This window comes from Sebastes fasciatus, chromosome 23 (assembly GCF_043250625.1).
Source record: "Sebastes fasciatus isolate fSebFas1 chromosome 23, fSebFas1.pri, whole genome shotgun sequence".
NCBI lineage: Eukaryota > Metazoa > Chordata > Actinopteri > Perciformes > Sebastidae > Sebastes > Sebastes fasciatus.
The window spans coordinates 18,726,364-18,739,145 of NC_133817.1; the positions used below are offsets into that span (position 1 = coordinate 18,726,364).

Below are 12,782 nucleotides of genomic sequence, written 5' to 3' on the forward strand. Positions count from 1 at the left end.
ATCTGTTTGTAACATTTTCAGTCTAATATGCACTTACTTCATGTTTCACTCAAAAGAAATGACTGCCGTGCCTAATGTTCATTGGCTCATTGTTTCCCCATTGGAGATGAAGACATCCTTTCAGCTGCCATTATTTTATTGCGACAGTCTTTAGAGCGTAGTGATGATAATTCAGTCAGCCAGGAAAAGCTCAGAAATGAGAAGTTTCCCATTGATACGTTTGGCTTGTTTCAGATTTTCTCATCTGTTTTGATGCTACTTGGTCTATATGCAAACCAATTTGGTAGTACATTATGGGAGCATGGCAGCTGACAACCTCAACACATTTAGCGTTGGCAGCTCTTTAAAGTGTGACAAAATAACCCAGATGATTTCATCGGGATATCTTGGATTGGGTTAAAGACTATTGATTTTTAAACATAAACCTGTATTAAGAACTGGGGATGTAGATTTTGAAAGATGTAGGCATTTATCAGCCAGTGATGAAAATATTATCTAGGATTTTTGGTGCTTGGCCCATACTAGAGACTGGATATTTTGGCCTGTGCTGCATTGGTGTTGACCATTCTTCATTTATGATTTATAAAAAGTGGTACTATGTCTTTCTTCTTTATTTCATTCCCCTTCTCAACTTGCACTGACAAAAGCTCAAAAAGACTCTTTAATCTCGTAGCACCCTGTGCACCCTTGTATTTATTAATAAACCGCAGCCTTTGATGATCCATAGTTAACACATGGTTTATTTTGACTAATCCGGCAAACAGCTAACTGCTGTTTTCTGTTGTCACTTCATTAACAGCTCTGTGTGTAAGCTGATGATCAAACAGAGAAATCATTAAAGGAACAGTGTGAAACATTTTGGGGGATCTATTGGCAGAAATTGAAAATAATATCAATAAGTCTGTTTTTCTTTAGTGTATAATCACCGGAAAATAAGAATCATTGTGTTTTCATTACCTTAGAATGAGCCGTTTATATCTACATAGGGAGCGGCTCCTCTTCACGGAGCCGGCCGCCATGTATCTACAGTAGCCTGGAATGGACAAACCAAACACTGGCTCTAGATAGGGCCATTTTACATTTTCACGTCAGCCACCGTAGCTCTCCTACACGCTTGGCACATGGGAAAAGGTCAATAAGTTGGTTGCAATCTGCAACCTCACCACTAGTTGTGCCAGACCCTACACACTGCACCTTTAAATGCAATGTTAAAATGATTAATTACCTTGCCTGGGAAGTATATATAACTATCCAAAAGGGGTTGCGACTTAACATGATATCCATGACAGTATTTTTAATAACTGTGGATATTGGAATTGGAGTAGCTTGCTAACAATCAAAGATATAAAAGTGTTAGCTCTGAAACTCATTTTCTACATCTGCTGTCTGCTACTTGGCAGTAGTTTGGCAGATTTGGCAGAAGTAGCAGTAGTAGTAGTATGACAGCAGGAGTACCCATGTGGACAATCAGTTGGAAGTGAAGCTAAACCTGTCAGAAGTAATGTTCCTGGGAATGGCAGCCCCATTCTGTTTCATCCAAGAGGAAAGCCATTCGTGTTTCAGTTAGATACACATGGATGGACAGAGGTAAGTGAGGACGGCTGATTTGGTGTGTGTACGACGTCTGGCAGGTGGGGAGGAGGGGAGGGATGGGGTGGGGAGGTGACTGTATGTGTGCGTGTGTGTGTGTTGTAAAGCCGACCTTGTTCTGATACTACTGCTATTACCACACACAAGCCCTCCACCCCCACCCCCCCATCCCACCTCTGACACACGCCGGAGACTCTCTCATCCAGATGACGGCATAAGGTAGAAGGCCACAGCTGGCAGCAGAGGAATCCTAATGACCCACAATGCAGTGCACTGAACCAGGAAGTGCCTATTAAACCAGGGGGGACCATCAATAGTGGCAAACGTCACCCATCACTGTCACCTAACATGACCTCGAGGTCCATCCACTATCTGAGTGGCATGATGCATCTGTTACAATGGAGACACTTGTGGGTGCAGACTGTATTAAGGTAATTAGCAAATGTTAATGTATTTCAACATCTTACGAAAAGTTATTCCTAATTTTTTGTGTTTTTCCTACGAATGTCCAGAAACACGTGATGAATGTCCGTCAACACGTGTCAACTTCCGGGTCGTTTCATGCATACAGTCTTTTCAAAATAAACTTAGATAAACTTAAACTTTAGGCAACAAAACTACTTAGGTTGAGGAAAAGACCGACTTGGTTAGGTTTAGGCAAACAACTATTTAGTTTAAAAAAGATTGTGGTAACTCCGAAAGTGGTATAACTTAAGTGACAATTAAATCAACGTTGATATTTGGTTTCACATGGGGTAAGAACACCGTATCCTTGGCGAATGTCCATGTTTTTCGACCACCCCGACCTCGTCCTTAGGCGCCTAAGTATTATGCCTAAGGATAGCCTTAAGGAACCACTAGCATGGCTGTACATATAAGGTCATGTATTAAATATTAATCCTGAAAAGATGTTTCATCGTCAATATATGTGTGTGTAATTAGCGGCAATATGGACTTGTATGTATTAACACATGGTAGAACCATATAATAATAAAAGAAATGCAGCGTTAATGCATGTTGTTTTGCAAAAGAAGCACAAATTGTGCCGTTAATAGTAATGTATAAGCCTTCTATTTAGAACTGAGGTTTAGCTGTTTCAGTGTTATACAGTATTTCGCATAATGCAGCATTATCGTCTTTTGATTATTCATTAGAAAACGGATTACTCTGCATGTCGCTACCAAGCTACCAGTCTGTAGAAAACATCCTTTCCAGCACCCACCAATGAATGATGATTGGTCCGAAATGGAAAGGGTTCATCCTCTGGGGAGACATACTGTCTCAGGACAGCGTACACTCATACAGCAGAAAGATGCCGAAACCGTACCTCATACTCGTACTCTTCAGTCCTCTCCACCTCTGCTGGGATATTGGACAGGTACTCTGGACATTCATAAAACTCATGCTCCATGGTGTGGATGGAATGACAACTAGAGAGAAAAAAAGAAGTAGAGATAGTTATGTTAAAGATCGTTAATGTATGTTCCCATATGCGTGTGTTTTCGTGGTCGTGGTCACCAATTTGAAATAAGCCAATAAAGTATTGATCGCCTTTTACTGTGTGAGAATGACGTGAGCGTATACCAGTTAAATTAAGTGCATGTTTTAAATGGTTTTCTCGGAGAAAATTAAACAAAAACGTGCCCATAAAATATCCTGATCTTTATCTCATTTTGCAACAAAACCCTGAACAAGCAGTGTAAACATCAACCGATCGCCCCATAAAAGCCATGACCTCTGGAAATTGTCACCGTGATAATTTCCCCTCCATAATCATTGACCCAGACTGGCAGATTTGTAGTGTTATAGGACAAATTGATTTCATCTCCTGTCCAGCAAAGCCCTATAAATAGCCCCAGAATGGACGTAGCGCCAGAATGCCCGCTCCATCAGCCCATTGGCTTTTAATCGCCCAGCAAAAGCTCCCATTAAAGAAAATGGATGTAGCACACAGAAGCAATTATTGCATGCGGGTTTGGCTCCGCATAATGATATCGTGGGGACAAAGTGCTCAGCTATGCTGGGGGTTTCCACACTATGATACAACTGCTTAATTACTACCATGAAATGAAAGAGAACGACGGAGAAGCCTCCGGGAAGCTTCAGGCTCATTTGAGATTGGAAAAAAATATTTTCTGGTTCCAGTTAACAAAATATGGGGTAATAATTTTCAACCTATCATTTCAGTGTGTACATCCAGCTACATTTCAGTAGATGGAAAACTTTGTTGTGTCTAGAAGGTAACCTACAAGTTGCGAAATTCTCGCGAGATGGTTGAGGTTAGGCATTGACCTCGAATAGTTAAGGTTAGAAAACTTCTTGCATTGGTTACATCTGTACAGAGAGTGTTTGCCCTCACCTGTCGGACAAAAGGAAAGGACAGATGTCGGGTACGGGTGGAGTGGCAGGCCGGAGCTTTGCCAGCGCCATGATGTGCTCGAAGGTGATGTCGGTTTGCGTGCAAACGTCCACCACGCACACGTCCGGTGACGAGCCGCCGTGGTTGTGTGCAACAGCGGCCGTGGCTCTGGTGGGGGTTCGCCGGAGAACCTGGACAACGATGGGGTCTCGCCTGATGGCCTCCACCACTGCTTCCTCATGGTCGACCTTGGAGAAGTTGCGCCCGTTCACCTGAAGGACGAGGAGACCAAATCATTAGGACACCCTGGTAAAAAGAGGCAAACCATATTCTGTTCCAACGTCTGAATTCCCTTGTCAGTGACAATAATTACAATATAAACTGTCTCTGACAAGAGGAGACTAGTCGGTAGAAAGTGAAAGCACACTTATTAAATCACACTGCCATTTTTCAAACCCCCATCCATCCAAGGACGATCTGACAGACATGCCTGCTCTTTCCAGCAACAAGCTGTTTCACATTCACACCTGGGAGCCTCGCAGTACTTTTACACGTCTCCACAGTTAGGTGCTGAATAGCTTCCAGTAAAAGCAACTACAAGTTAAGTGCTTTTATAAAGGGCACTTTGGCAGTAATTCCTTGATGGAGGGGAGCGCATTGCATATTCTCCCTTGTTTTTACCCACACGGTACACTTTCCCAGCAGGCTTCAGACATTTTAACTGCTGACCAGCTCCTCACACGCGCTTCTCTAACCTTTTGCCAAATTTACACAGACTGTATAATGTACAAGATTGCAGAATTTGCTGAAGGAAGGAAAAAACTCTTTAATGAGCTCATTCTATCTTGTTCTGTTTTGCACCAATATATTCAAATCAATCTAACTCAAATGCATTATTTACATTGCATTCCTACCATTAAGCCCATTAGACGTAGAATAACAATAGTACTGATTTAAGCAAGTGAGCAGCAAAGTGGTGGGCGTAGACCATGCTCCGTTGGGAGCGTCAGTTTTTAGCAAGCGGCGCCTACTTAATTTGCCAAATCAGAAAAAGGTTGAGCCACGAGGGAATCAGTGGAGAAGAGATGTCACACTGGCAGCTGTCAGTGTGAAAACACACACACACACACACACACACCTATACGTTTATGTGTAACCCAATTAGTTTAACCTCTGCGTGCCGAGGCTGTGAAGTTCATTATCAGCCAGTCACGTCCTGAAATTGATTGTTTGCATTGATTTCGGATGTTTCAGGGTGTCAGAGTGTTTGTCAAGGGCTTAAAATGTGGAAGCATATGCCTAATGTCAGCATCATTATTGGGAGAACAAATTGAAAAATATGAATAGCTACATTGTGAAATGTTTGGTATATATTTTAACCTGGTGGAAGGGCTTAGTAGCAGCAAATTGGACATAATGTTGATGGCATTATAGACCATGTCACAGTTGTAAACGTTCCAGATGTGTCCCAATTTATTTCCTGTTGCAGTGTATGTGAATGGCCAACACATTGTCATTCCAACTCGTCACATACCGCCCCTTGGCACCGTGCCCTTTTCTTTGGCGTCACGGCCCTTGGCGCCACTTTATTTTCGGCATCAAAACCACTATAGTTAGGCTTAGGAAAGAACTCCATAGCTGGGCTTTAAACTACTACATTTGTGCAGTTAAAATGACACTGAACATTGTGAACACGGGGACACAAATCAACAGCTGATTGTAACGTGACACCCGGGACACATACAGCGGTCTCCTGGATGAAAGCCTTGTGTTTGTTGGGCCCATTCAACTCCTCTCCTGCCCACCCGGTGTGTCTTTTCGCTCTTTAAACTACGTCACCACACTCCCGGCGCACTTTCGTGGAGCATTTACTGTTGCAGCGGATTGGTTTACATTGTAGTCAGTGGAACGTGTTTCATACCGGCACTAAAGGGCGCCTTATGTGGTGGTATCGAACGCCAGTGGCAGCGACAAAGCCTCGGTATTTGACGCCCTGGGAATGAGAACGGGCTGGAATGGCGTAAGCTTCCAGGAAGTAAACATGGACCCAAGCTGTTGCCTAGCACTGCAATTCCATTGAAATGGTCCTATTTTTTTATGTCGGTATAGGCCTGCTAGACCTTGCATGGGCGTCCAATGTGTTCCAATGGCTTTAGCTGCCCATCAATCCACATCCTACCGCCATCTGCAGCTATGATGGCAATTAACTTATGGTTGCATCCAACCTGATGACCTTTCTTGTGTTTATGCCACATAAAAGTTCTCCTCCACACACATTAACTGCATTTTATTGTCCTGTCTGAACCTATGTCCATCACAAAAAAACAAGTGTGGAGAAAGTTCCACAACAGTTTTGAGTTGTAATGAGGTCCAGATGGATACATTAATCTCCAATCAGAGGGAATGCTCTGGAAAGCAGGAAGTGATTGCGCGGCTACACCTGCCCGTGTGTTTACCTGCTGTTGTTCCTCCATTCAATCTGCCTGTTGATGAGCTAACTGGGGGCTGATTAATAGCCAGCAGATGTGACAAAGACCGGGGATAATGGCTCAGAACGCGAGAGGTTTTATGCGTGTGTGTGTACATGTTTGTGCGCAACACACATTTTGTACATCCTACACACTGAATTTACAAAGCATTAGGGATAATTAAACCACAAATGAGGAGATAAAGAGGAGTAGACAAGTTGGAGAAGGTCTTTTAAAAGCTTTGAGACAATTGAGATGTATATTGGGGAGAAATGGTTCCGAATTAAAATCATTCACAGATTTTTTTTTTCTTTATGTCAACATACAGATTTCATGACCGGCAGATTTTAAATCATTCTGTAATATATATTCTTAGTTGCCATTCTATTTTCCATTTTTATCACACATTCTGAATTAAATCTTCAGCGACAAAGTGATTCATAATCAAACATTTTCCATGCCATTTCATTTTCTGTTCTATGCATAATCCATAGACTATATAAGAAGTGGATGTAGTCACCATGACGTCACCCATTGGTGATTGTGGACTGCCAATTCGAAGCCTCAAGTTCAGCATTTTGGTTGTCGCCATCTTGTTTTTTTGCAACCAGAAGTGACACGAGAAGGTGGAATTAAGTACAACCAAATACGGAATAAGACATTTTCAGGCGACCAAAATTAACTTTCATGAACTGAAAACACACTGTGAAAAAGTTAAAGTTCTAAGACGAAAAAGCAGAAAACTCCCAGACCGGACAACGTCGCGGCAGCGACCTGTCAATAACAAGGTAGCCACGCCCAAAATCATCCCCTGCTTTATGGTCTATTTGACTCTAAATAGGACCATAATTTACTAAATGAACATCATGATGTATTGAAGAAGACTAGCGATTGATAAATCAAGTGAGAAGTAGGGTAATTTTCTCATAGACTTCTATACAATCTGACCTCTTTTTGCAGCCAGAGGAGTCGCCTCCTGCTGGCTATTAGAAAGAATGCAAGTTTAAGGCACCTCTGCATTGGCTTCACTTCTCAGAGCCGGAGGTAGCCCACGGATATAATCTTTTTCTTTGCGGTTTCTTATGATTCTTATATTATTGTATACTCGTGCAACAGTTTCCCCAAAGAATTAATTTTGTCACAGTAGTGGGATCTTCCTCTCTATCCATCTGTGTGTGTGAGTAGGCAAGCATCCATGGAAGCTATACGTGCAAGTACGACATCCGTACTGAGACGTGTAGGTGCGCGGATTCCATTAATATCAAACAGTAATTCCATTTTGATTACAAGCTCCCTTTCTCATAACTTGATCGCGCTCCTTTGACCAAGCCGACGGAGAGACAATATCAACTCATTGCATCATCCTACACAACCGGCGAAAGCTCTGCGGGAACACTAAAAATAGTAGACTTCACGATAGTCCGTAGGGATGGCCGTAATGAACCAACAGCCTTCATATACCTCTCAAGTTAAAGGTTACTATTGCCAATAAAGAATGGTTCCCAGTAGCCCTAAACACAAAGCTTCTTGTCTGTCCACACACTCTTCCTTTAAAAGGTCAAGGTTCAAAGTGGTGTGCTACAGTTTGGGAGGGCAGAATATACTGAAGATTACGTGTTCAGTGTGTCATCATCGATCTGCAGCCTTTACTGAAAATGCCATTTGCTTGTTATCTGCCCACTTTGTACTGTATGTCTGTTATTACTCCTTGATACATTTATTGCATGTTCTTTGTCTTTTATCTGAATGTAAAAGAAATATTTTATATAAAAATAGTCACATATCTTAAGACCTAATTATGGACAGTCAATATGATCTGAAACAAAAGATTTAGCGGAAATGGAAAGAGAAATACATGGGTCAATACACAAAAGTCCGTACAGGAGAGAAACCCTTTAGTTGCTCAGTTTGTGGCATATGTTTTTGTCGTAAAGCAGATGCAAAGAGACACATGAGAATTCACATAGAAGAGAGACCATTTAGCTGCTCAGTTTGTGGTAAAAACATTCATTCAGAATAGTAATGAGAAGCTCATTCATAGAGCATCATTACTTCTTCCTTTATCTGGTGGTTTCAGTCCTTGCATTTTACTTATTATGCGGTTTTATTATGTTCCGGCTGTAGTTGTGTGTGTTGTGATTATTTCCATTCTTTTTTATCTTGTATGGCCAGGAACTAATTGTCCCTCAGGGATGAATAGCCTAAAGTTTTTTTTTTTATTGAAATGAACTGAATTGGATTCTAAAGTTGACCCAGCTTCTCTGAGTCATACGGTCTCTGTGAAGTAAGGCAAGCACAATATTTGCATCATTTTGCCCTTTTTTCAGGTTAGAGCAACAACACCTCAACATGTCTGCACATCCCTGCTCTATGTGATACATTAACACACATCCTTTGGACCATAATCTCTGTAGCCTATACATTGATTACACATATTCTATTTATACTTTCATGCTGTGAACTTTTGGACATCCCTATGCACAACATTTTGCACATTTCTGCACAAAACTACAACTTCTAAAACTCTTCAGCTCTTTCATTTTAAAACAGATATATTGCCTACATATTTATAGTATTTTTTCCTGTTTTTATTATAATTTTTCTATTCTATATTTATGCTTCTTGACTTTTGCAGTACTTGTATTGCTTTTGTTTCTATGTTCTCTTACTATGCTTATGCTTTGTATGCACCAAACGCCAAAGCGAATTCCTTATAAGTGAGAATCTAATTGGCAATAAACCAGATTCTGATTCTGATTCAAGGGAGCAGGGCAAACGCAGTATTGACAAAAGAAAATAAATTAATTCAGAAGTTTAGAGGGCAATTACAGCTAACATTACTCATACACTACCGTTTAGCCCGACTAGTTAGCCGGTGTTACTTTTTATCTTTATCATGTTTTGGATTTAGCTACTTCCTTATTTATGTGGTATAACAAATGGAAGTACCAACATGTGTGATTCATCAAAAATGACCTAGTTACGGAAAAGTCATGGATGTATAATAAGACCTGGAAACGACGCCGCTCAGCCTTGCTTCCAATTTTTTCCAGTGGCCACTTTTGCAGACAAAAAATCCCCTGTGGCCCAAAAAGCATTTTCCCCATAGACCACCATTGTAAAAGAGACATCTGTAAAACTGTTGAGAAGACATCTCGAACTGCCAACAAGGTCAATTATGACCCTTTATGTGATGATGTTTTGATCCATGGAGGTTTTAAATTTGTAAAACTTTCCTCAAGCCGAGAAAAGTGATTTAAAAACTGACATTATCACAATGTAAAGTCTACGGACCTAGCGGGAACTCGCAGGCAGGGCCAGCAGAAGAACCGTAAATACCCCGGAGGTAAACCCGGAAGCTAGAAAACAGTTTTGGCGTATGCACCAGGCGTGCAATTCTCATTGGAATGAATGGGCGCCATCTTTGAAATAATTCATCTAAAACCATAGACTGTATATATAGGAAGTAGACGGAGCCTCGGTATTTTAGCCGTTCCCATCTTGGTTTTCCGCAACCAGAAGTGACAAGAGGGTGGCGCTAAGAACAACCGAATGCTGAATAAGCTTTTTTTCGGCAAATGTCACCATTAACTGAACTGAAAAACACACTGTGAAAGGGTTAAAGTTCTAAGACGAAAACAGCCCCACAGACTGGACCACGCCGTGTTAGCGACCTGTCAATCCCAAGGTAGCCACGCCCTACAGTGTACCCTGCTTTATAGTCTATTTGATTCTAAATGGGACCATAATTTACTATATGAACATCATGCTGTATTGAAGAAGACTTGTAACTAGTGATTGAGACCATAAACTCATGTTTAGGGGGTCTGGTTTCCAGTTCTTATAACACATCCATTTGAAAAGTAGGTAAATTCACCTCTAATTTACTGTATATGGAAAAAGAAATGTCAAAACGTCAGACTCGGTTGGACCAAATTGGTGCGTTTTGGCTTTGTGGGGCAGAATAATGCGATAGACCGCCTTAATTCACAGCACTGTCTCCTCTTGTACCTCCTGTGCCCTGAAAGTCTGGCACATTATTCTTTGATAGTCCACCTCCTGACATAACTCCACAAAGACTTTTGAGGTCACACGGATAGCAAACGAAAGCAAAGCGAGTCTCTCAGACCAGCTATTAATGTCACATTTTGCTGCCTGTGATGCACCAATTACACACATCATTGACTATACGGGGTTACTAGCGGACCGTGGTGTGTGGTACATGTGTTGAGACGGGGGTTGAAAGTAGCACAGTGAAAGCCAATCAGTGCAGAGAGAGAGCGAGAGCGAGAGCGAGAGCGAGAGAGAGAGAGAGCTCGTGTCAACCTTTAAATGTGTCACAGGGTTGAATCGGTCGGCCGCTAAGACGGCTACGTGTTGTTTCCACTTTTGAATACAAACAGGAGCGATAAGGAAAGCCCGGAGATAAGAATTTATTTGTGTGCGTACATGAGAATGGGTGTGCGCAGAGATAAGAGCGTGATGGAAACCACTCAACCCTCGCAGCTAAATCTGACAGATATGGTGTCATTGTGAGCAAATGGGAAGCAGACAAACACACAGTTTAAGAATTACATCAGCTCCCCACAGACTTAATACAGCTCTACAATGCGGTTGTTTGCATTAGCCGTGTTTGGCTGAATAATGGCAGCGTCTCAGACTGAATAGGCTTACAATGGACCACGAACAATAAGCTGCCGAGAGACCCCCCTTGCCTATTCAACACCGACCTCGTTTTCCTCCGAGGAGCCGCGGCGCTCAGCACCAGCAGCACGCTTTCTTCCATAAATCCCCCAGATCATGATTCTTTTTTGTGAACTTCTGCTCAATACAAGCAAGATTGTTTTTACATTGCAATTGGCATATTGTGATGAGTGAGGAAGCGCAGGTGGCGCGCTCCAATAATCTGTCAAATCTCATTTACTCTTCCTCCTTCAGCTGCGTCGAGGCGGTTCAGGAGGCCGCTCTCGTGTGGCGAAGGCTCACTGTCATAAATGTCTCATTTCAATAATAAAAGTCTCTGACATGCAATATCACCCGGTGCAGCGGAAGGCAAAGGAGATGATGGTTTCATAAATTTGAGTGGCAGGCTGTGCAACTGGTGGGCCATGCTCGGTCAAGTGAATCACATTGACCCCCTCGCCTTGCGTGGGATGAGAATACCACGTTGATATTGATGCATGCGCCCGAGGCGAGCTATGGCAAAACAGAATGGACGGGGTAGAAACAAACCTTTTTTTTTTATCCCATTCTTTTGTTTTCATACAAAACATTCTACTGTACTATCAGCCAAAGTTCAACATTATGTAACTCTAAACTATTTGAAAATGGTCAATGAAGGATTTACAGGCAACTTAAGGCAGCTAGTTTGGTTAACAAGTTGCCCTTATGCCAGGGGTCTGCAACCTGCGGCTCTTCAGCCCCTTTCAAGTGGCTCCCTGTGGATTTATAAAAATGGAAATGAATAACTGTTTTTTGTTAACATTTGAATTTTTATTTATCATTGTTGTAGGTCTATGGTACAACGGTACGACGAAGTATTAGGGCCACATTGAGGAAAAAAAAGAAATCTGAGATTTCGAGAATAAAGTCATAATATCACAAGATTAAAGTCATAGGTTTACGAGAAAAAAGTCGTAATATGATAATAAAGTCATAATATCACAAGATTAAAGTCATAGGTTTACGAGAAAAAAGTCGTAATATGATAATAAAGTCATAATATCACAAGATTAAAGTCATAGGTTTACGAGAAAAAAGTCGTAATATGATAATAAAGTCATAATATTATAAAGTAGTAATTTTACGTGTTATTTTCTTTTTTCTCGTACAGTTACGACTTTTTTTCTCGAAAGGTTTTGATTTTATTCTCATCAAGTTATGACTTTATCCTCGTAATATTACGATCCTTTTTTTTTGTAGTAAAGCTTGCTGACCCCTGACCTATGCAGTTAGCTAGCCTACAGCCAGTTGCTAATCCAGGGGGCTAACTTCTTTGTTTACTTTTGGTTGGACTAGGGTTACCATATTATAATATAAACCTCCAGATGGGGACCATTGTTCATGCACACACGTACATGTATGCATTTATGCAAGCACCATAGGCGTTGTCATTAGGATGGAGGACAATTAGGCCACCTCAGTATTTAGCACATCTACCGAGTGCAACTTTCAGCACCATGGACAGCACCCCAACAGACCAAAATCATGTTCCGTCTCTCACAAAAATCCGACATAACAGTTTATTTGAGAACTGTATAATACTAGTAAACACAAAACACAAGGATTGCTTTGGTGTAATATAATTATTGATTGTCAGATACCTTTACAAACTAAACACACGGTATTCGACAGTGTGCACAAGC

The 12,782-nt window shown here is 41.5% G+C and overlaps 1 protein-coding gene across 1 annotated transcript in view; it reads right to left on the bottom strand.

Annotated features, from left to right (window-relative positions):
• The window catches only part of pdzrn4 (PDZ domain containing ring finger 4), a 45,009-nt gene that overhangs the window by 12,265 nt on the left and 19,962 nt on the right, over positions 1–12,782 (bottom strand). The window contains exons 2-3 of the mRNA XM_074625949.1: positions 3,950–4,221; positions 2,918–3,020 (exon numbers count right to left, since the gene is read on the bottom strand). Coding sequence (XP_074482050.1) covers positions 2,918–3,020; positions 3,950–4,221 — 375 coding nt within the window. The remainder of the gene's footprint in view (positions 1–2,917; positions 3,021–3,949; positions 4,222–12,782) is intronic.